The sequence below is a fragment of the Tauraco erythrolophus genome, chromosome 8 (assembly GCF_009769465.1).
Source record: "Tauraco erythrolophus isolate bTauEry1 chromosome 8, bTauEry1.pri, whole genome shotgun sequence".
NCBI lineage: Eukaryota > Metazoa > Chordata > Aves > Musophagiformes > Musophagidae > Tauraco > Tauraco erythrolophus.
The window spans coordinates 36,526,890-36,552,066 of record NC_141472.1 but is presented as its reverse complement, the minus strand read 5'-3'; the positions used below and the strand labels follow the sequence as shown (position 1 = coordinate 36,552,066).

General features: G+C 42.0%; 1 protein-coding gene across 1 annotated transcript in view; it reads right to left on the bottom strand.

Annotated features, from left to right (window-relative positions):
• The window catches only part of GPR39 (G protein-coupled receptor 39), an 83,107-nt gene extending 74,594 nt beyond the window's left edge, over positions 1–8,513 (bottom strand). The window contains exon 1 of the mRNA XM_009987171.2: positions 7,646–8,513. Within this exon, the coding sequence (XP_009985473.2) occupies positions 7,646–8,513 (868 nt within the window). The remainder of the gene's footprint in view (positions 1–7,645) is intronic.
• Between the last annotated feature and the right edge of the window lie 16,664 nt (positions 8,514–25,177).

Genomic DNA, 25,177 nt, shown 5'->3' with positions numbered 1-25,177 from the left:
ATGCCATGTAACAAAACATGAGAACAGAAAACCATTTATGCTGAGTGAGGACAAGGATGTACAGCTAAGCAATGCTATCTTCTGCACCTCTGTGTCTGAGTTTATTTATACTCATGAGTAAGGTTTAGTATCCTGGTATTAATTACATATGTGCACCTGCTTGCAGATGGATGTCAAGTTTCTGAGTGCTCACAGAACTCTCTCTCTGTTTCCTTAACAAGCATACACTTGCTGTCAGGGAGATCCCCAACATAAGCTCTGCTTTCAACTGAAATACCTTCTTTTAAAAATTCCTAAAAACAATCATAGTAAGTGCTTTTGGGAGAGAATTAAACACAACCACCACAGGCCTGAAAACAGCTAAAGGGGAAATAAGGAAAAGTTAGCTCATAACAATACCAGATCTCTTTCTCAGTTTCACCTTTCCATGTAAGTCACTATTTATACGATTAAGAGGTTCTTGGCAGACTCATTTAATTCATAATATTTTGACCTTGATATTACTTATGCATCCACAACAGAGATCAGAAGGATAACTGATTTTTCACTTAGGTATAGGGCTGGCATCTAGCAGCATAAAATGCTTACAACGGCCTCAAAAAAGGCTAGAAAATTGCTACAGCACATTGTGCCAAATGTAAGTTGAAATCTTAACTGTTTATCTTCAATGGAAAACATAATTTTAAAATTCCTTCTTACTAGTTTTTCAAATGTACTACGTATCCATAAAATTATACATTTAGGAACTCACAGTAATGAAAGGGTAAAAAAAATAATCTTTAACCTAATGGTTGGCAGTTGGTTGGTTCTCAGTTTCTAACACAAATGCTGCCTTATGTAGGATAAAATGGAAAGCTTCACATTGCTAATAAATGCTCAGATATTAAAGCTCTTTCCATTAAAACTCACAGACTAGCAATCATTGTTTAAAGATAATGGTCTTAACATCAGCAAGGAAAACAAAAGATTTAATTTTGTAAAATGCGGTATAATCGGAATATGAAACAATAGAGGAATAGATAATGCATTTAGTTTTCACAGGTGAAGGCTTCAATAAATCATCTGTGAACTTGCCACAAATGAGTCCTATCTACTGAAACTGGGGAGCTGCAAGGGCAATCTGCATTTCAGATGGTGTCTGGCTTGGAAAAGATAGCAAGAAAACAGAGAGAAATTGGAAAATTAATGCTTAAGGCAATAGTCTCTTGACCAAAGAATGAGGGCAGTAGACCAAAATTGATGGGACAGGGTTACATAATGTATTCTGTCTGAGGGCTATCTCCCACAAATCATTTCATACCTGGAGCAACATCTGTATTTCTCCACTTCGATGGAAATGAATCTTCCTGCTTTCTTATCTACTCTTCGAAGAAAGAGACAGCTTCCAAGGCTTCTACTTGTAAAAAAAAAAAACATGCCCTAGAGAGAGTTTGCCATGATACAGATTGTGTTTTTCAGAAGCTGAGATGGCACAACCAGACCTCAGCTCCCCAAAGGCAGCAGCACCCTGCCTGTTTCTTGGCTCACGCTACCGCAGCGAGGGATGTTGCCTGCACTTTCCTCCTTCTTTCTCTTAGCATATACCTAGGGGTGCTGGAAGAACCAAGGGTCAATACAGGTTTATTATCTACAGCTTGTAAAAGAGAGAGATCAATAACACTAAGTTCACGGCCAACAGTGGTAACTACTTAATGAGGCTTAAAGAGTTCGGGCAGAGGCAGGTATAAGGCAGAAGTACTTAAGAAATCTCAGCTGTCCACTTAGTCTCTGGACAACACAGATAGTAGGGCATAAAGAAGTGGCAAGATACTTGTGCTGTATGTGCCACAGGACTAGCTAGGCTGAAGCAACCTACAGCTCACTATCAGACCAGGTGAAACACCAGTTTCCTTGTAGGCATCCACTGAGAGACAAAAGCATGGCCACAATTTTCACTAAGCACCAGTAAAGCACTCGTCGTCCTCGTGGGAGTCTCATGCACAGAAGCAAAGACAGTAGTCACATGTCCACAGAGACCTATCTGCCAGGGTATCACATATGGAGAATTATCTGATTACACCAGTGGTGAATGTGATTCTCTGACTACAGTATTTGCAGGGTTAGGTTGTTTTTAAAGCTGTAGGCTTCTCATGTTGAAACAATTTTTAAGTACTCTAATGCAAAGCGTAATCACACATTGATTTTTCCATTAAAACTAGAAAAGTCTTAAATACCCTGGGGGTGCTGGCCTCAATTAGTCCCTATTCTTCCATTCTTTTTCTTTCTGTACCATTTTGCCATCCCTCAACGTAGGAGGAAAGGAAGACTGCCTACTTCAGCCAAAGCACAATCTTCTATTGTATCAGTCCAGTTAAAAGCAGCAGTAGATAAATTGCTTTCTGCACAATAGGGAGGAAAATTATGCTGGTTTCTGCTTATGTTCATTTTTAAATTACAGTGTGGGAAAACTGAACATACAGATATCTGGATTTTGGAAGTTTGCCGTGAGTCTATTTTACCGTGGCTATGTATTTTTTTAAAAAAACAGCAGAAGTCCGAGAGCTCTTCAGAGGAGGTAGGTTATACAGAATTGCCCTAAGAAGCCATAATCTCTGAATGCAGCCTTTCCATTGTCATCTGTTCAATAGCTGAGCTTCGGTTTTGTGCTACCAACATTCAGTAGCATTGATCGGTTTTGCCGCTGATACCAGGTTAATACTTTTGCAGAGAAGAGGACAGCAAATTTTACTGAACACCAGTAGGTAAATCCTTTGCTTTTATCTCTTTTCCAGCAAGCAGCACCTAAAAGAAAAATCTTACTAGTGGCAGAGGGTGGGTGTCCCATTCAGTTGGATGACCAGACCCTGGTCTGTTGGTTTAAGTATTTCATGTTCTCTGCTCAGCCCCTGCTACCCTTTGCAGTGCATTGGTAGCACTCCTACTTCTCTTGCGTAATTCGAAGCCCTTTCAGGGAAATATATGGATGGAGATGCCATATAAAACACAGAGATGAAAATCATACCCAACCTACAATGTATTTATCTTCAGGCACCTCTCCAACAAAGTCTCTGAAGAAAGGCAGCTGAGTGGAATTATTAAAGAAATGAACCAAGAGGTGTCAATTTTGCAGAGTTTAAAGAACATGGACTGGAGCTGTGTTCTGGAATCTAATCAATTAGGTTATTCTTTCATTTTTTGTTCTATCCCCAAGCTTTACCTTTTTCAGTAAGGAAAAAACCCAGCCAATTTCCAGCCTGCGAAGAAGCATCTAATTTTCCTGTAACAGAAGTCCTACCATTGTCGAGTTATACTGTGCCTGAGTCATCTCTAGATGACAACCACGTATTTTTCACAACTACTTGAAGTAATCTGCCTCCTGAGAAACCATTTGCCAAGTGCCTTACGAAATACATTTCCTTAGTGATCTTTGGAAAGGCTATTTCTACACACAATACCTTTATTCTGAGTAAAACATTAATCCGCCAGCACTGGTATATGGGAAAAAAACGGTGTTCCAGTTTAAGTTCTAAGAGGTCTTTTTAACGTCTGACTTAAAGTTTTATCTAGATTTACCTTATGGCCAGGTACACCTGTGCCCACGGTGTTTACAGTGGCATTATGTATTGCTACGGAATAACCTGGCATTGTTTTAACAGTCACCACCAAAAAGTCACTTCATTGTAGAGCACAAGTTCAGGCCAGTCAAATTTAGTCCAACGACAAACCATACAGCTGCTTTTGTATAAATGTGGCTTTATATTATTGACCAGATTAAGAAGGATGTAGCCATGGCCAGTGAGCAGGCACTCGGCCAGCAAGCCGAAGCCCACCCAACCAGCAGCTTGCTTGGAGGCTTGTTCCATACTGCTCCCCTTTTCCAGTAAGCAGGCCACCTGTTAACATTTCCTAAAGATTTTTAACTTACTTAGTTTCAGCTATGAAAGTGCCTTCTTTTTTTAACATTTATAATTATCGCACTAGCAGGATGTCTCTCTTACAGGATCCTTCCATTACATTCTCCTTCTTTGTTTGCTAAAACCCCGTTATAATATAAATAATAACACATAGAAGTCTCCAGACTCACCCTGTCCTAAGGGCTCGCTGCTGCAGTGGCAGGGGCCTGAGCTCAGGCGTTGAAGCAGAAAGAGGTTCCCAGTGGCACCTCATGACCATTTAGGTAGCCCTCTGGTCACTGCCTTGCTCTTAACAGACTCGGGAGAAAGATGAGGTCAAGTAGCCACAAAGACTGAATCAATCCCTGCTGGGGTAGGCCAAGGATTAGGAGGTTTTAAATACTGTTAAAAGCTTGTGTTTCATCAAAGTGCCATCTACAAAGTATTTTCATAAGCACTATAGCTATCCAGTTTCTGCTGCTGGGAGTGGAGAAACTTTTATTAACAAATGCTGCCATGAACCACTCAAAAAATTAAGTTCAGCTATATTTTCCCTGCTATTCATGAGAGGCCACACTCATCCAGACCCCTGTAGCCCTTCACTAGCAGAAAGATCTGCTGTCCCGACATGACCAAAGCTGCTTTAGCACCAACAAACATGGGTAACCCACACAGTGTCAACCAGTCTGATCTACACTGCTTGTATGGATGGGCTGACCCACTAGAGGAAGTGGAGTTTTACCGTGTGACTCAGAGATGATTAAATAAATCACATGCAAGCAGACTCCAGGAAGTATGCCCCAGTCTATCCAAAAGCACAAAATGCATGACTTCAGGAGCAGGAGCATTAAGCAGAGACATGAGCTGTCATGTTTTTGTTGAAGCCAACAGCAATAGTGGGAAAGAAGTTGGAAGGAATCACACTGCACAGCCTACTTTGTAAAAACAGAACTGATTTTCTCCAAAATACTGGGACAAATTCCCATTCCTCCACTGAAGCAAATCTCCCAAAATTTGAGCTGAACAGCCTCTGGAAGTACCCCCTCCCCAACACCAGGCATAGAGCTGTTATTGCAGCCGTTGGGCCAGACCCTCCTCTCCACCATGAGCGTAGCAAGGTAGCCAGAAACAGAAGGAACTGACATCTCTACACCAAAGACTTCAAATCCCCAACCCATCTGTCTAGGCTTTAAGCTGAAAGACTTGAACCTTGCAGCCACCTTCCTTGGACAAAAGCTCTTCCCTACATGAGCTCAACTTGCCCAGCATGGTGGGCCTCTCCTCGCTTGGCCCTTCGTCACCTTCCTCCTCCATCACAGTAATGGTGTCACCCCTTCTGGAGCCCATCATACAAGTGTCAATACTACGTATGGCAAGTAGTCTTCCATTTTCAACATTTACAATTAATTTTTTGAATTTTCTCAAGTGCTACACAATAATGTGACACTAAAAAAGTATCAGTTCCTTCCTGTGTCTCCTTCTACTTAACTTTTTCTCATCATCAGGAGATTTATGAATTTAATCTCTGTTTTATAGAACTTATCACTTTTAACAACTAGAAGAACAAAATGCTAAATTGTTTTTATTGCTGTTAGATATTCAAAGACATCATGCTATATGCTGTCATTTACATTTCACATTAAAAGTGAAATATGTTGGGAATGCACAAGTATTTGTTTTAATTTGACCCATCTGTTAAATGAAAAACAAAGAGGACTTCTAAATCACTATATTTAAATTCAGCGATTTGTAAACAATTTATATGTTCATTTCTTCTGGGTTAAAATTGCCCTAAAGCATCACTTTTATGAAATCTCCAAATTAAATTGCTTTGCACTGTTCTCAGGGATGCAGGCCACGGTTTCTTTCTCTTCAGTTTATTAATTTATTTCCCAACTCAAGTAAATTAGCAAGACTCATCTTAAGAGTCTTGCCACTGAAATAATTTTTGAGAATTCACGGAAGTATCTACTGGCTTCAGAAAGCTGAGAGCACAGAGAGAGAGCATCAGATATTGGCGGCAAATTCTCTAAAGATAAAGGACAAGCCAATCACTTCATTTAGCTTTTTAACACTTCTGCAGGCAGCACTAGGTCTGCCCTATTCCACATTAGACCATCACCCAGCAAGAGCAATAATCAAGGAAGGGAAGAAAAGCCGCAGCAATTTACCTTCATCTCTCAACCTAGCTAGAACTTGCTACAGGATTTGGATCTTAGACTCGGCCTTAATGTAGCTGTGGATGATAATTTACAAAGGGAGAGAGACCCACAGACATTTAAGGATCCCACAGTAGCACTTAAAAAGCAGAGCCTTATCTCTTTTTCTGCTTTGTGCAACATGTTGTGTTTAACATTAGCTGCTAAGCCTCTACCCCAGAAATCAGTACTTTTGGTGGAGCAAGGATACTGAGAGCCTTTTTAATCACCCACATATGGGGCCCCTCGCCCCAGGCTATCAGACGCCATGCGCGAGGAGATGATTTCTTCTTTAGATGTACACCCTGAGAATGAGGAAGATCTCTGTACAGCCTGAAGTGTTACATCTCCCATTTGAAGCTAGTGCACTGCGCAGCTCCACCCTTTCCCCAAACCTTTGAGTCATATGCCTTGTCTGCATGACAGGTTTTCACCATGTTTCCAACTCCAATGCAGGTGCAGCACAAAGGGAATTGGGTGCACTCCAGGCTCCTTATCCTGCAGCTTCATGCCCCAACTATAGACCGTGACAAAAGCAGGACTAGATGAGGAAGCAGAGAATGCTCAAAAAAAAAAATATTACTTACAGCTGTAGAAGCAGACAGACCCACAAGTTTCAATTCCCCCTCTGCAATATCAAGCAGAGCACCAAAAAGTAACACAGAATACTAGGTCTACTGTGCATTCATACTCTAGATGGTTCATTTATTATATCCAGTATCGTATTAAGCAACCCAACAAAACAAGAAGTAGCAGTAATTCAGCCAGAGCATGATTAAAGGTGCCTCTAAGAGCACCAACAAACGTGGGGACTACATGGATCACAGCCCAGAAGGATTCCAAGTTGGTGAAATGACAGCTTGATTAGTTTTTGTCTGACAAATGTGGGGAGAGAGATCAGAATCAAACATAATTCCAAGGTTACAGGCCTTCAAATAAAACCAGGAAAAAAAAATCAAAGAGGGCAACAGCAATTTGCAAGACCAAATCAACTCTCCAGCCCAGCTTAATGCTCAGATGCAACACGGCCACAACGGCTGAGGCTGAGTAAGTAGCCTTCAAGGACCATCCTTAATTAACAGGGACATGCCTTCAGAGTGGGACAAGCTTCAGATATGGCAAGACAAGTCTTCCCTCCCATCAAGAGCCTCACTAAACATGCACATATTTGTAATTTAATGGCGAAACATGCAAGTAGAGCTACTTTATATCCAGGCAACCATTGCCTATTGCTATCCCAAAGGTCAAGCAGCAGTGCCCTGTTACCCGTATTGCTGCATGTAGGCATGCAGTATAACCCAACAACATAAATAGCAGACAGCAAATGGATTTGTCCTTCTTCTTCCCTCCCACTTGTTCTAACAACAAAAAGAGTCAAAAACATGCAGGGAAATCAGGCTTCTTAAAATAATTATTGCAATCAAAAATATCCCTCTCTCTCCTTCTGCACCAATTTCAAGGCATACATCATCCTCTATTTGGGGGAACTTGGTGAAATAAAATGGAGGTTCTGGGTTTTCTTCCTGTGTGGGAAGGCGACAGGAGAGGGGAGGCAAAGTAGGACAGGGCTCTTACCCAGGAACAAGATGATCTGTCTCCTGGAGCTCTTGCTGTCCGAGCTCTCACTTTTTCTCAGGTACTGCTCCTGGTGTCTTAGTCCAACTTTCACTGCCACAGTTCCTTCCTTGTGGATCATCAGGGTTTTCATCATGCTGCGGCACATGAAGGTGACAGATCCCAGCACTATGATGTACACAGCAAAGGCGCCGAAGATGTTGGCCTGAAAGACAGACCACTTGGAGGAGAGGCTGGTACAGATGGTCATATTATGCTTCAGATCAGGGAGGTGGTGGCTGGGCTTAGGCTTGGCACAGGCAGTCATACCTTGGTAGCCCTCGATGGTTTCCAGGGGATATTCCGTGCCCATGGCAAAGAGCAGGGGCAGAGCTACTATGACAGATGTCACCCAGACGAAGGCAATGAGCAGCTTCACCGTGCGGGGTCCAGAGACTGCCTTGAACTTGAAGGGGTGGCAAATAGCCACATACCTCTCAAAGCTAAGGGTGGCCACATGCAGCACAGTGGCATAACTGCAGGCTTCAAAGAGGAAGCAGTAGAGCTTGCAAGCTATGTTGCCATTGGGGGCGGAAAAGGGCCTCCAGATGGCACTGAAGAACTCCACAGGCATGCCCAGCAGGATGACCAACAGGTCAGAGCAGGCCAGGCTCACCATGTGGTCTGTGACCTCCTTCTGCAGGTAGCCTTTCTTCTGCAGGATCCTGGTGGCCTTGATGGTGATGCTGTTGCCCAAGATGCCCGCAACAAAGATGCAGATATACACTGAGGCCAAAGTGATCTTGATCCAAGGAGACACCTCAAACTCAGGGACATGGCTATCGTCAATGAGATCAGAACAGTCTGAAGGGGATATCTGTCCTGCCATAAGCAGTCCCTGTGAGAGGGGGAGGGAAGAGCCTTCCTGCCCTCTCTGACGTTCAAATTCTCAGCAAATAGATCCTCTCTCTCTTTGCCCCTCTGACCGAGACGCACAGGTTAGAGCAGTCAGGTACGATGAACACGTCTCAACTAGCCACACCTGTGGGTTTTGTTAGCAACAGCCGCTGAGTCAATAAGCCAAGCAGGAAAGTGTTTCAGCTCTTACCTATCTTTATGGCAAACACTTCTTGCTCCTTTTGGATTTTCCTTCTCTTTCCTGTACTGAGTGAAGCTGCCGTTCTCCAGCCCTTTGCGGTGTGAACTGCTCTCCTTTCAACACTTGCCTCTTCCGCTGCAAGCAAAGGCAGGTTTTGGTCCCAGCCCCAGCAGGACGAAGTCAGAGTTTCTGAGTGATTACAGCTGCCCTGTTAACCATTAACAGAGCTTGGTTATCCCAGTCTGGGCAGCAAAGCAGGTTTAGAGAAAAAAAATAAAAAAGGAAACCACTCAAGGCTGAAATTCACTTCCTGTAATAGGAGCTCCTTCTCAGGAACAAAAAGAGGCGTTTCTCCTAAAGCTGCTCGGCTGGTGGAGTCTGGCCGATTGGGTGACCAGGTGCTGAAGAGAAAGTATCTGCTCATGAGTTTAACATTAACTGGGCTTCAAACTTTACTTCTATAGGCACTAATGCCAACGTGCTTCATGTCTTTACGTTTCCTCTAATGAAGGCCTCGGCATCTGCCGCATCAGTGTTTGTTACGCAGCTTGGGCACCCACAGACTGATTTACATCAACAGGACGTTCTGGGTTTTAGCTGCTGCTGCTGAACTCATAGCTTCTTAAAATAACTGTTTAGACTGTAAAGTAAGCTGAAATCTAGGTTTAGACACATTGATGGTCTCCCTTTACATTTGCATCTTCTCATGTTAGATGACAAAAATAATGAAGTTTGTAATTCTGGACATGCTCACGCTTTCAAATAATCCAGAGTAGCAGGGGATGAAAACATACTTCCCCCCTCCTGTGTCCCACCCCAGGGGGAACAAATTTAATGCACTCTTTAGTTTTAGTTTCAAACCATAGCGCTGAAGGCTCCCAAGGTAACCCCTGGAAACATTTAATTAGAGGGTGAGTATATGGATTAGGAAACCTTTAAATTACAATGCAAAACGGCAGAAGAGCTTTTGCAGCTATAATCAAGAGAGAGGCCCAGTACAGTGATCTGCTCCAATACCAAATCTGAGAACAGTGGGTTCACAAAGTGATTTTTATTAACTAGACAAGCTCATGGGACAGTTTCAGCTCATGATAAAAGAGAAACATTAGAAAGCTGTTATTAAGCAGTCTCCTCACATTCGGTAGTTATCACTGTACCTCAGCAGCCCAAGTATATAATGAACAAAAGATGCCCAAAACAGGATAATCAGCACCTGTTTCTATGCATTATTTATGCTTTCCCGTTTCAGAAAAATCACCTCAAACCTTGCACAACTTCAAGCCATGTAGTCCCAGTCATCTTTCCTTATGTTTGATAATTCACATTTGTTCTGCTCAGACAAGCTTTCTATTATTACCCAATTTCTTTCACTTAATTTTGCTTTATAAAAGTGTGAACAAAGATTACATATGCATGACTGAATTGTGGAAATGAAGCTAATTAAAATTTGCTGCTTACCATCAAAAGGGAGAAAGGGAGAGAGAGCAAAAGAGAGAGAAGGCCCAATAGGATTAGATCTCCCCCTTTTTTCCACACCAATTATAAAATGCAGAACACAATTTTGCAGTTTTCAATATTATCTTTAGAACATACACAAAGTTTATTAACTTTCTAATAAAGAGCTGGTGCCACAAAGGGGATAGGAAGGAAAGAGCCAATTGTGGATACTCACAGACTGAGACCATTAAAAAAAAAAAATCTTACATAGGTTACTGGACTAGATAAATCAGCAGTGAGTATTCCAGAGATAGGTATAAAATCCCTATCATGGATGATTATAAAAAAATAAGTCTTCCTGGAGGGAGACATTTCTCCCCAACTAAATGTGGTTATTGCCTCTTTGAGGCATGGAGGTTGAGAGCTCATAGTCTTTACCCTGGTGGATAGGATACCAGTTTATAAACTTATAATTTGTGTAATGGTGTAATTTTTAGGGATTTTGTTAAGTTTTCCTCAATATCTTGTAGCAGTGAGTACCACAAGTTAATTTTTGTGGTGTTGCCTTTCCCTTAACAATTTTGAATGTGGCCTGTGTCATTGTACCTGGGAGAACACTCCAGGGAGTCCCTCCTGACCCAACCTGTTGCAATTGCACACCATGACTTCAGCCCCCAGCACCAAAGAGGAGTCAAGAGCATTAAGGATAAAGATCACTGTATTTCCTTCTAACACCAGCACACATGGATGCTGCACACTGCAGCCAATCGCTTGTCAGCCCCTCGGTAAGAAAATAGAGCATCCTGAAGATGCAGATTACGGTGGCGCAGGGTGGCAGCTGTCTCTGTGTGCCACTTGCTCGACCACAGTCGTGCTCACGTGAAAGCTTGAGGTGATGTGGTTGTTGGTAAAAGATGACAAGCGGTGAGAGCCTGAGAAACACTGAGACGGAGGATGGATTGTTGTTGTGGTATATAAGGTGATTTTTCACTTTCAGATACAATACTAAAGCCTCTGTGATCATCCACCCCAGTTTGTTATCCGACACAGTCTACAAGGCTTCGTGTTTGCTGTGGTACCTGGTCCTTGGATAACACCTTGGCAAAAGGCCTTTTGGGGCAGAAGAAAGCAGAGCTTTATCTCCCATCCTTTAGGCCATGGTGCAAAGCTCACCTTCTGCACCTTGTGTAGTGCACCACCTAGCACCTCGCCATGGTCGTGGACCACTGGCTGAGCTGAAGGGCCAGAGGGGCTGCAAGGCACTCAGTCCTCGGCCAACTGCCATCTCACTGAAAGCCAAGTGCCCCAAACTCCTGATGAGGCTGCACCCCCGAAAGTGGCAGTTAGCACAAGTTGTAGCTGGAATGAATATTGGAAGAACAAACTCATTTGGCAGATGCTGTTGCATTTTAGGTAAATGGATCATAGATTAACCTTCTCCAGTGTTGCAGGGGTATCGCATGGCTACCGTCTCACAAATGCACTTTCTCCCCCGGCTGTGTAGTGCCAGCATGTGGATTGGCTCCGGGTGCCAAATCTGCAGGATCACGCTATGGTTATTTCTCAATTACCATACACCACCCGAGCCAGGGTGCTCTGATTGGCAGACAGGCATTGCCACACTTGTGTTATCTCTGCAGAATTATTTCTTGATAGCCCTTTTGTGAATATGCAAATCCACCCTAATTGGCTACGCTAATCACACTGCTCTGACTGGTTTCTGTTCTCAAACTGTTCAAGCTACTTGACAGGAACAAAGAAAATACCTCGGTTTCTTGCTTCCTTTACCTGAAAAACTCTAAAACTTAAATGAAAAAGGAGAGCTATCTCAAAAGCAAAGAAAATGAGGCTGTGAAAAGGATTAACTTTTTTTTTTTCAGATAAAAACACATTGACTTTTTTTCTTGCCAGTCTTTACCATTCTCCATCTCAACAAACCTCTTGTCCCTAGAATAGCTGTGATACCTTTGTCTTGCCAGTATTTGTTTAGAGAAAGCGAATCCTGGACTCGTTCAATTCTCTTTGAAACACAAGGTAAACAAAATGAGATTGCTGTTCTGCAGAAGGCAGCTACTCTGATCCGCAGAGGCAGAGGGGAAAGTGCTGTGGGAATAAAGGAAGAAACAACACAGACAAAAGTGAAGCATCTAAATGATTTTAAATGGTTTAAGAAATCAATTTGCGTGAGACAGCTCATGTTGGCTTTTAAAATTATTTTTCATTAAAAATTTAAATAATTAAAGACTGCATTCAGATAATTTAAGGTTTCTGTTTTCTGAAATCTAACAAGCCTCTTTACTGTTAAGATCCCTTTCTATTCTTCTGGTGAGTTATTCTTGAATTATATTTTTCTTCTTATAAAACCAGAAGATTATGATAATAGTTAATAATACAAATGAGTACAAGCAATTTGTGAAATTTATTTCTTCTTAATTTCCCTAAGAGTTTAGTTTTGGGTAACACAGTCTAACAACCACCATGCTGGTAACTGCTTGGCTCCTTTTCTTCTGGCAACATGAGAGACTGGGTTATGCAATCTGGGCAGTGGGTATGCTGTGCAGCCTGCATATCCATAATGAATCCTAATCTAGATTACCTCTAGAAAGGTGACATATGGAAAGCTGCCATCTTTTCTTTAACGATGTGCAGTGTTACCTGCTGTAATGCCATCCTCTAGGAATACCACATTTCAAGTGTTTGCGTATCAGGAGGATAGAGAAGGTTTCAAATGTGCTTCCAGGATGCACAGTAAAAGCAATCTCTGCTCCAAATCATTCCATCTAAATAAATAGACAAAAGCACTTCACTACTTCCAGTGTATTTTACAAATTGGCAAGCAACAAGAGAAGAAACTGGGGACAGTGAGACTAAGTGGTTTATCCAAGATACAGACAAGCTGCGTAACAGCTGAGCCGCCTCACCACCACGCTGGATTTCAGCTAACTTCCTCGCACGACCTGCAGCTTACGGACTACAGCTCAAGGAATGTGTTTACACAGCTCTTCACTAGTTGCTCTGTCGGTTTTAACTGATGTTAATTCATGATAATTAAAACACATTTCCAGCACCAAAACACACAATTATTGTACTTAGTCCTGTCTGGAACTGTTGAACAATACACCACCTGCTTTCTGATCACCTTGCTAAATGAAAGACACCAAAGCTGTTCAAAGCCTCCACTCAATTACAGCGTTGTGTGGAGCAAACCAGATGCACTAGGAGGTCTGTGGATTGCTGGGCTTAGGTGGGAGTGCACTTTGTCTGGCAAGAAAACGAAAGGGTTAATTTTCCACTCTCGCAGGGAGGACAGAGAGGCATTTCTCCCTGTCCCTTGACACTGCGGTAGCTGTTAGGAGGAGGCCAAAAAAAGGCTGGCAGCTGTGGTCCCAAATTGAGAGAAGCTGATTAGACAGGCTGGGAAAAGCAAGTAAAGCAAGTCTCCTCCTGAAATGAGATGGTCCTTTTTGCATCCTTTGGGACTGAGGCACCAAAGGAATGAGTTTATTTATATCCTAGGCCTGACAAAGGAGCTGTAACTTTAAACCAAAATGAATACCTACGCTGAGCCCAGGTCTCAATAATCATGAATCAACTGTGTTGAATGCATCTCCTGAACTCTGTGTTCAGACTCCCCTTTGTTTGAAGCAGCACACTGGCACCAAAGCACCACATCTGGCTCAAGAAAGCACCACTTTGGGGTGTTTTTTTTTTGCAATACCACTGTGAGCCTTGGGGCACAATCCCCAGCACTACACAGAGAAAAATGAGATTTGATTCAGTGTGCTGAACAACTGCCTTGTCCAAATAGATGTTAATGGCTTCTAAATACAATTCAAAGCTCTTGTTTGAGAGCATACTTAGTTCCTTATGCCATATTTTTATGCTGTCAAGTGAAATTCCTCTATGCAGTGTACTTTCCCAACCTATCTTTTAACAGAGCTTTATACTTCTGGATGTTGTTATGCTGTTGCTCTAGAAAAAACTTCAGATATATTTCTCTGAATATAGCTAGTTGCTTAAAGTTACAAGATAGAAAGAACTTCTATAAAAATGCCTCTTCTCACAACTTGAATTCTCTATAATTTTTGTTATGAATCTTCAAGGTCAATAATCTATGGAAATTGATGTCACATGCAGGTACCAAAACACTGCAGTTCAGAGTACATGCTCTTCTTTTTTTTGCAAACAAACCAACTGAGAATCTTCTAAAAAACATTGATGGCTCACTCTTGGTCTCCTGAAAAATCTCTTTACAGCAATATTAAGCTTTAATATTGCAAGGAGAAGCAAAAAAATATCTCCCTGCTTCCTTCTTGTGCTTGCCATCTCATCACCGTCAGGACTTGCACTCATGTGCCCAGCTGAGCTATTACAGAATCATTTTGCCTCTCTTCAAAACTCAGCTGATGGAGTCTGGCCTGAAGCAAGCTAATGACAGCTTTTTGACCTGCTTCTAAGGAGCCCTAGCAGCATGTCACCACAGCAAGGGTGCTTCTGTCACTGTTCTCTCTCGTTTACAACACATACATGATGCCAAGGCTCAAAACATTCAACTTCTCACTTTAAGGAACTTGTATTTTACTGTTATATAGTTCCTTCCCTAGCAGGAACTTCAACAAATTGAATTTTAAATAGCTTGGAAAAAAAGGCAGTGTGCTTCAGCTGTTGCTGTAATGGTACAGCTACCTCTGGGTAGAGCAGAATAATTAACATTACATAGTGGGTATAGGGGATGCCACATCTGGGTTTCTAAGTAAAACGTGTAAAATCTGTCAGAGCTGAAATTTGGCCAGAATTCGGGGCTTCAGTTCTTGTTGTCAGGGAAAAACACTATGTGAATTTCAGGAGTTTTGGTTCCAGGATATGCCATCACCACAGGCTCTGAGAAGGGCTGAACCATCAGTCACTGTCCAGCCAAACCACCAGACTCCCAATTACTGACCCGAGTTGTTCTCATTCCTGCTGCCCTCATGCTGGTGCTTATCACCAGGGCTTTTTTGGGCAGGTGTTCTGCGTTGCTGAATCCTGGGCTGTTCCTCCACCCCAGCACACAGTAGCCAGAGAAATCTGAGAAAGCTTGGAAGACAATCTGCGCTGGAATGATTTAGGCTGCAGCCTCGCCCCAGGTGGGCAGCCTGCCACCTTGGGCTAGCAGCAACATGCTGAGCCTGATGCAAAGTCCCATGCACACCGGTCACAGAAAAACCATTGCCATGCAGGCGACTGGGGAAGCGAGCCTGGAGAGCCTTGAATCACAGCCTGAGGACAGAGGAGGTGGCGTGGAGATCCAGAGCAGCCCTGGGAGGAAACCCTGGCTGGGGAGCAACGAGCAGCAAAGGCTCAGCAAGGCTCACAGCCTCATGTCATGGCCCTGCAGGCACAGTGAAACTGCTCCTCTCCAGTCCCCAGCGTGCCCTCCACTTACCGTGGGCAATGAATTAACTCTGTGGCAGTGGTACACTTCCCCGCCAGCCCGGTATTGACTCATGGGAGCATTGCATTTTTGCTTCTAGCTGTCACTGAAAAGCAGAGGCAAATATTAACAGTGTAATGGGATTATTTCACAATTTAGTACTGTATTGGTAAATGTAAATCAAGCAAAGAAAATAGAAAATACACAAATGTGAAAGTGAGCTGATCTATATTTAGCACACACTTCACCTAGGAGTTAACGTTTGTGTTGCTTGCAGTGCTTATTCCTGATGTTCCTGGAGAGTTTGGGGGAGGAGTTCCTTATTGGCCTTGGGCATGAGTTAGGCTTACTTAATCTGTGTAACTTCCTTTACTTCTGAAATTCTTCTACTAAACATTGACATAGGAAGTGGCTGGCCACTGTTCTATAGATCCAAATTGTGAAACTGAATATGGAAATAAATAGGAAATGGGATCCCAAACTGATTTTTCTGCGGTGTTTTCAGGTGTGTTTATGTGGTACCATATTCTGTCCAAGTGGTCATTAAAGTACAGACAGGACTACCCATCAGTAAATATATATGATCAATAAATTGTTATGACTTCCCATACCAGGTAAGTAGAGCTCTTCTGTTTTGGAAAAATACAGAAACTTCTTTGTCTGGAGCAAACCAACCGCTATTATATAGGTTTTGAAGCATGGATTATATAACGTTCATATGAAAATATTTTAGTTATCACTTTTTTCTCTTCGCTCCCTGAATCTCTAATTCTCTCCCCCTCATTCCCTCCCCTCTTGACAATAGTTTCTATCTTTGTTCCTTGGCATACGACTCCTACTAAGAAAATACATGCTTTGAACAGCTGTAAATGCCAACCTGCTGCCACAAGGCCCACTCTGGCATCTGACACTGTCACCCCAGGATTGCCTGATGTCAGTGAAGATCTTCCTTAGTGGAACTGAGACCTGACTGATGCCATCCTAAAGACAACGTGTAAAATACTCCTGCAGCCCCAGGAGTACCTATTTCTCTCTGTTGACAAAAGGGCTCCCAGCACAAGTAACAGCTGTAATATCTACACTGTAGAGACAGTGTGTAAAGGGAAGTGAGACAAATCCAATCTCTGTATATATATCAGCTGATATATCCCACATGTTTTGTGAATGTTACTTTGATTGCCCAACTGTTGGGTGACTTTTCTTTGTTATTGTAGCTTCCAGTCTTAACTTCTCTTTGACTTAAGAGCTATCAGGAAGAATCACTGCACGCAGAAAAGAGCTAGCAATACAGAATGCTCAAGAGTCATTAGTTTTACAGGACATCCATTCAAATAGATAAAAGACTTGGCTCTAGGCCAAAGAAAATAATTCTTCCAGGATGGACTTTGCCTGGTTTGCTCCTAAATAAACATTTGATAAGGAGTAGAAGTTATCTGGAGACACTATCGTAGAAAGACAGTCTCTCCAGATACTACCTAAAAAGAAGGAACTGGAATTTGTAAAAATACAAAGTTTTGCCTCAGATTTGTGTAGTACCTAGAGGAAGAAAAGAGTGTCTAGGAAGAGAGAAACCTGGAACTGTGAAACGTCAATCAAAATCCCAAAAGGGTGCTAAGGCAGGAAGGTCTCCTAGGAGGTGTTTTGTATGTAAGTGGTTGCAAGTTTTAGAGTCCGTCTTGGTTTTTGTCTACACGTAAGTTAAGCTTAAAAACACATTTGCAAAATCTGTGTGAGACTTGCACAGAAGTCTCCAAATGAACAATTGCCTCAGGGACCTTGCAGCTATAGTCAGGACTTCAAAACTCCAATTTTCAGCACCTATCTCCAAAAGAAGTGCTTGGTAGAGGATCTGTACCCAAGACTTTGCTTAGAGAGACAGAGCCAAACCCCACTTTTTTACACGGAAACCCTGAAGTGGGTAGCATAGTGCAGTTTCGTGGACATCCTCCTCTCCTAGGAGAGGTATATGCACACACAGTTTTGCAAAGGAAAGGGAATAAGAAGTGAGCAAATCAAGAGACAGGCTTGAGGCTTGGTGAGTGCCAGAGAATAATTGTTACCTTCCATTTTAGACCATGCTCAACAGACTTGCAGTAAGAGACTCCTACATGCTGAGGTTCCTCTCCAGTTTCGGGCTCTGCTTGGTATTTGTGTCCAGAACTGATGAAGTCTCATATCACCGAGGTCAAGCCTGATGCAGGGGTTGTAGGAAGCCCCAGACCGGAGATTGCTGCTCTGGAAGTTATATAATGTTGCAGTAAAAATAAATGTCAGTATTAAATGTAAGTATTTATGTCTTTAACACCACTATGGGATGAATCCAGTGAGAAGGCACTGAGGAAGCACTGAATGTGGTCAAAACAGGCATTTCCTTCTGTTAAGTGAAAATACAAGCTCTTTTATTTGCTCACTTTGCTGTTATTGACTGAGATAATTTGCCTCCCACAGTGAAACATTTTGGAATATAGTATCACGCCTGTACCCTTTCTGTGAACGAGCTGCGTAAAGCACCACTGTTTCATTCCCACTTTGATTGCAGCATTGCTCATGGAGTCTGCTGTTTCCAAGGCATTGTATCTCTTACTTTTAAGCTGTGAGAAATGACACATCCAGCTTCTCAAACTGATGGGAGGCACATCCTTCCCAGGCAACTTGGGATGCGTCCCTGAGAAATGCTCCTCTCCACAATGCCTACCAGAAACGCTGGAAGTGACTCCCGTGCGCAGAGGGATTTACCTCTCTCCCTGAGCAGGTGGCCATAAAGCTCTTCTCCCTTTTCTCCTGGGATGTGTTATGGGGTGGACAGAGGGGTCAGCTCTTGTTTTAAATGCTGAGAGGAAGTGGGGAAAAAATACTTACAAATACTTGAGAAGGGATGGTGGGGAGGTGGGGGAAGGGCTCTTTACATTAGTGATGGGTGATAGAACAAGAGGAAATGGGTATAAGCTTTGTCAGGGGAGATTCAGGTTGGATGTTAGAAAGTATTTCTTCTCTGAAAGGGTTGTCAGCCACTGGAATAGGCTGCCCAGGGAGGTGGTTGAGTCCCCATCCCTGGATGTGTTTAAGAATAGGGTGGATGATCTACTTAGGGATATGGTTTAATGGGGATTAGGGATGGTTGGACTCGATGATCTCTAAGGTCTTTTCCAACCTAGAAATCTATGAAATCTATGAAAATCTATTAAAAAAAACCTGCCTCTGGAGTGCCATACTGACAGGGCTGTATTATTTTTCACAGTGGGTCAGTTAGTGCAGACTTGAAGGTTTCTGTTAAGAGGACTCCTGTCTAACACGGCCATGAGCTGACCAGGAGTGACAACTCCATTTGATACCAGTTTGCAAAGCTGAAGGCACTGCTGTCTTTGCAAGGCCTTCTGTCTGAGGAAGGTTGCACCTGCTCCACAGCGAAGAGGTGGCCATTACACAACCTCAGTAGAGAGGTTATAAAAAATCCAGGTGAATAATTTCCAAATATTCTAACCTCTCAAATTATTTTCAAGTATTCTAACCTTCAGGAAACAAGTGACTTTGGATTTCTACAAATATGGGAGCTCTAGAAAATCATTTCTCTTTTTTTCAGTAATAAGCTTTTTGAGACCCTTTATGTCTCACAAATTGCTTAATAATTGTTTTTGACAGGTTAAACTGCTAGTGAGTATAAAAGAAAATAATCCCAAGATAGTGAGCTGAACAGTTCAGTGATTCTCTAACACATTACAGTACTGGAAGGCCTTATGGAACACAAAAGATGAGAATCCCATAGACCAAGGTTAGATATAATACAGGTTAAAAATGAAAATTACTCCTTAACTCCTCAGCTCCTTACCCAAAACTCTTCTGCAGAATTTTAAATTTGCAACTTTAAAAAATAACTGCATTAGAATGCCATGATTTGTTAGTAGTCTATGGAAACACTGTAATTCCTTTTTATCTCCTACGAGATCCTTCCCATAAGGATTTCTCTAAATTATACCTCCTGTCCTTCAGTGTTGTGGATTAATAATGCTTCACTAATGAGGATTAAATAGCTCAAGAATTCTGTGATGTGTGCAAACAGCAACACTGTAAGTCAGGATTTATATTCAGAACCAATAACTTTGTTAAATTTACAAAAACCTCGAATTATGCTGCAGCACTTCTGTAGGCAAAATTGAACTGTCTTCAATGAAAGCTCTGCTTTTTCATTTGTAGGTTCATTACATTGAAGACCAGAAGTGAACAGGCTAGTTGGATCCCATGACAATCACCCAGTCCCCCTGCAGTGAGTACATTAGCTTCTATTTGGCTAAAATATCTACACCCTTCTTAACCTGAAGACCTCAAGAGATGAAGACACCATTATTTGTTTCTATAGTTCCTTAAAATTTTAAGGACAGTTTCTCATTTGTACTTGTTTGATTTTTGCCTCCAGACACTATTACTTGTTATGACTCTAACTGAAGTTAAACAGCCCTTGAAGAAGTACTTACAGTCTATTCTAGTCACCTAGGTACTGTCACTTGTGTGTGGTCTTTCTGATTATTTCTTCCTTATATCACGGTGCTCCCTCTAGCCCTCTAGTCATAATCGTTTTCTACATGGAACCCAGCTTTTTACATCTTTTAAGTCAGGGTTTCACATTAAAAAACATTATTGCATTTACTCTCACCAGGATGGTACACCTGGGAGATACATTCTTAGTCCTATCAGCTGTTCCTCAGCCTGTGCTTCTTTCTTCCTCCTCCTCCTCCTCCTCCTTTCTGCTACAGTATCACATTGACAAGTTGCATTGAATTTCACTTGATCTCCTAAAATATCTTTAAAGTTGCTCTTTTCTAGGAATTTCTCTCTTCTGCAGATATGTCCTTTAAAGCTTGTCTTTTTGCACTGGTAGCATCTTGTGAGTGGGCTCAGATTATCAAGTAACCCATAGAGCAAACTGGGACACCCTACCCTCATCCTGCAACACTGCCCCAGGCTTTAATTCATGTATTTGCAGCTGGATCACTGATGAAAATGTCCAGTAGTTTCAGATGCTGTTTGAAATGCATGCAAGTTTTTCTGATTCCCAGAGGGGATGCCTGGCTCCAACCCGTGATTAGCCCAAGCTGCTCGGTCTATCTGCCACATTTTGTTTAAGGTTCCCTGAACCAATCTCCCTAAGAGCACTTTAAGAGTTCTGTAATAATTGCCAATGATATCTCATGTTTGAGATCTATCCATTAGCTCATTTTTAATGCATGTTTCACTGAAGCCGTAGAATGCAAAATTTTTCATCAGAACAGAAAGAAAATATTATCAAAATCTACACAACCACCATTATCAACACATTTGTAATCTCATTCAAAATCAGGTTTGCTGCATAAGCTATATTTTCAGCAAAACTGTGCTGATTAGCATTTATTATATTTCTGCCCTTTGAATCTCTATCATTTAAATCCCCTATTACTTTTCCATTACTTTGCCCAGGACTGACACCAGGCTAAGAGTACATTTTCTTACCCATGTCAAGTTTTTTAAGTCTTTGGAATATTTTATTACATTAGCTATTTTACCCCACATTTCATAATTTTAAAAAGGCATCACAAAGCAGAGGTGCCCTCTTTAAAATCCTCTTTTCAGTTTTGTGGAGTGTAAGACATTCAAGTCTGCTGATTTAAACTTCGTTTAGTCATCCTTCTGCAATATCGACCAAGAAACTTCATTGCACACTTCTGAGTCATTGAAAACACTTTTGCTGTCTTCACCTGGGAACAACGGGACACTTGAGTAGGGTCCGAAGGATTTGGCTGTGATTTGACGGGAGTATCCCATTGCATCGCATGGCTCTATTTCGTTTCTAAACTCTTCTTTTCTCTGCTTAGTAAAGGGCTGGATACTACAATCCTACCGCAATCAACTGCAATAATTCTCTGACAGGTTTGGGTCCAACCCCAACTGACTAATAAATGAAAAAAGCTGTTGAAATGAGCTTTTCCAGCTCCCCCACATCTCCTTACTATTCCTGAACTGATAGTAGGAAGCCAGTATCTGGAAGAGATGAATCACTTCCATTTGCAATTTTAGCAAATTGCTGTATTAGCTTTGATGTAGGCTTTTTGGTATGTCGGGGAGGTATATATCTCTGGGTTTTGGTAGAATGCAAACAAAGTCGTGAATGCCAAATTTCTACTTTATGTTACTAAACAACTCCTAGTTTGACATATATAAATAAACATATACTGAGGTACAAATGGGTAACCTATTACCCAAGAACTGCAGTGACTCTGTGTGGAAGGAATCTTCTCTGAGCTCTGTTGCCTTATTTTAGGCTGATTATAAGGACAGTCGTTTGCTTTTGCAGCAATAAAGGATTAAGACTTTTGGGTTCTGCTGAAATAAACCTGCAGTCTTTATGCTATAATTTCAGAGCACTTCATCAGAAGGACGGATGTATCAAAACTCCTGATAAATGTGTTATCAGTTTTACCTTATCTGAATAGCTAACACAAGTGTGCTGCTAGGAAAAGTCTGGCTGTTCTTAATCGGACACAGGCTGTGTTTTCTGCACCAGTTTTGATCCTGAAGTACTCAGATTGGACTGGAATGCCCAAAGGATGGCATGTAAGTGTCTCTCATTTATGACAAAGAAGTTGTCAGTGTAAATTCTGAAGCAAAAATTGCAAAGCTGGATTTCATATCCAACAGTAGATTTCCAAACAATATACTTTGTACCATGGTCATGTTGCAGCGCTGAGCTGTATAACTTATCCTACAGATGTCATTGCACACTCTCAGATTACTGTGAACTTCAGACATTGATATAAACATTTTATTAAGTTGTTCTAATACATTGCTGCCATGACAAAGCTCTGGACATAGAATTGATTTGGCTTGAATGTTTGAGTAAGATATTTCACAATGACCTCAGAAGTACCTCCACAGTAAAAAATACTGTGAAAAAGAAAACTTTCAAAACCCAAACTTTAAAGGGAAAGGAAAGATGTTGCATGGGGAGCTTAAACTCAAATCTGGTCAGGTAAGAACTGAAATTCATTGCCACACTGAGACTTTCAGGGAACTGTATGAAACAAGATACTGGTCTCGGGGCAGCTCCATGCTGACAGGGCTGCACCGCAACTCCTGCCCTGGTGCTAAACATCAGAGAGAGGCAAGAATTAGAGGCAATCACTCCGAGGCAGGCGAACTGCCCCTTGGACTCACGGCAGCAAGATGCAGACCAAAAGCTGCTCTTGTGCAAGATTCACTGCAAAGCCAGCTAGGGCAGGAGGAGTCTCCGAGCAATCCTGTTGCACAAGCTTCTTGCTGTAAGGCTAGCTCCATGCTGGGACAACTTTAACCGTTGTCAAAGTTGATTCTGGCTTTGGCCACACCAACAACTTTTGAGATCCTTAAAGATCCTGTTTCCCAGGCTCCAGTCCCAGCTTGGCCTCTCCTGCCCTACTCACAGTCAGGACTGGGGGGCTTTTGTTCCATGGGATTACAACTAAAACTGACTGCATCCTCTCCATGATGCCAGTTGGCATAGGGCAGTAATGAGCACGTTTAACGCTAACTTGTATTGGATTAGATCCTTAGAATAAGGTTGCTACCTGAAAGGTAACTGAGCCATAGCCTTGTAGATGGCTGAAAAACTGGCAGATCCATGACTAAGATCATTCTGGGGCACTCCACATTTCTTCCAACTCCATGAGTGAACCTGGGTAATCCACAGCACTGGGCTCCTTCTTCTAAGATGAAGGTAGAAGAAAGAGGAGGGAAGAGCTGCTGCTGTCCTCTAGGGACATTTGGCTGGTCATGCTAATGCTGACAATTTTAATTACCCTTATCTTTTTTATCCCTCTCTTCCATACTGCAGAAATTCTAGCCAACTTGGTGGAGAAGCAAAAGCAGACACACCTGGTCTTCCTGGAGGAGATGATTTACCTATTGAACAGCAATATGACCTTAAGTAAGAATATGCAGATTCATTTTAATAATCAGCTAGGAAAATACACGCCGCCTGTACTTGAAATTTGATCCATAGAGCCACTGAAGAGTTTAGCAAGTTGCTTCTTTCACGTTCGTATGTGTGTGTATCAGTGGTCAGCTCCATAGGCATTTGCTAAGACTACTGTTCATTTCAGATAGTTCTTGCCATTTCAGCTCCAGAAAAATCTCACTTTTTGTACCTGTATGGAGTATTATTTAAAAGTCAAAGACTTCTGGTTTCCTGGCAACCTATAAATGAAGTCTTTGGAAAAGGAACCTGAAAGGAGGGACCTATTGAATATCAGTCTATTTTCTACATTGTAAATGAAGCTCTCTCACAAAAGAGGTCAGATATAAATGGGTCTTTCCACTCTGGGACTGGTTTATAGTAGAAGTATTAGCAAAATACAAAAATACAAATACATTTATATGAATAAATAAAGATGGAAAACCTTTTCACTATCCTGCCCCAGCCAGTAACTTTACCTGAGCTGCAAAAAAGCTTCAGCTTTCTTTGAAAGGGTGCAAGTGTTTAAATTTAATTAATTTAACCATAATGGCTAAGAACAGTTAGAGGAGTATGCCTGAGTAACTGGTGCAGCCAGGCCATTGCAATTTTTTCCGTTTCAGGCTTCAAACCTGCGTGGAAAAGCTGCCCTGACCTCCCATCAGAGATCCATTGTCACGTCAGTGCTGGCATCTGTCCAGATAACAATATATTAAGAAAATGTTTTTATTTTAATTGCTTTTGTAATTCTGAAACATAACCTGACTCTAGATGTGAGCTAGAGAACATTACGGGTGTTAGAGCAAGCAAGATGAAAACTGGAGTAAAATGCCAAACAGACCTTTCTGAATCGGGTGGTGAGCCTGGGCACGAAGGCTGCTCTTTCCTCTTGCCATTCCTTGCTAAGCACAGGAGGAAGCTCAGGCTGTTCTCTGCAGATGCAGTAGCAGCAGCACACTCACAAGCAGCTGAACACATCTAGCTCACAGATGTCTGATCTGGTATTAAAATTACTTCAGATGTATATTAGAGGGGCAGGTCCCCCAGTATTTGGGACTACATCCAAATTGTCTTCTAAGGCAATAAGATAATCAGTAAGATTTTCTTCCTTTTTATTGTTGCTCATTCCTCCTCCTGTCCTTTAAAAACTAAAGCAAGGAAAAAGAAAAAAACAAATAAACAAACAAAACCGCCACAACCCGCACCAACCTGTTTTTTAAAGAAAAAACAAAATAAAATGAGAAACCAGACTGAAGCATCACAGTTGATGCAGTTCTATGGCACGTCATCAAAGACTTGAGTATCTCTGGAAGTGCAATGGCTTTTGAAGTAAATAAACATTTAAACCTGCCATGTCATGAAATGATTTTATTGACCCCACCTAACAGCTAGTGCCTATAAAGAAGAGAAGGGTCTTCAAATGTGTTTAAATGTTTCCTGTCACAGTTCCTATCAACAGTTTCCCCTCGCCCTCCCACAGAGGTGTCTGTTCTCTCTGCACTCTTGGCTGAGAGCACCGTACGAAGGCAGGTGTCAGACAGGACTCTGTGTTTGTACAGTTACTTCCCATTGATGCAAGGAGTGAAGCAGAAATGATAAAAGCTAGAGACACTGCTCACTCCCTGGTAAAACTGAACAATGCAGAGT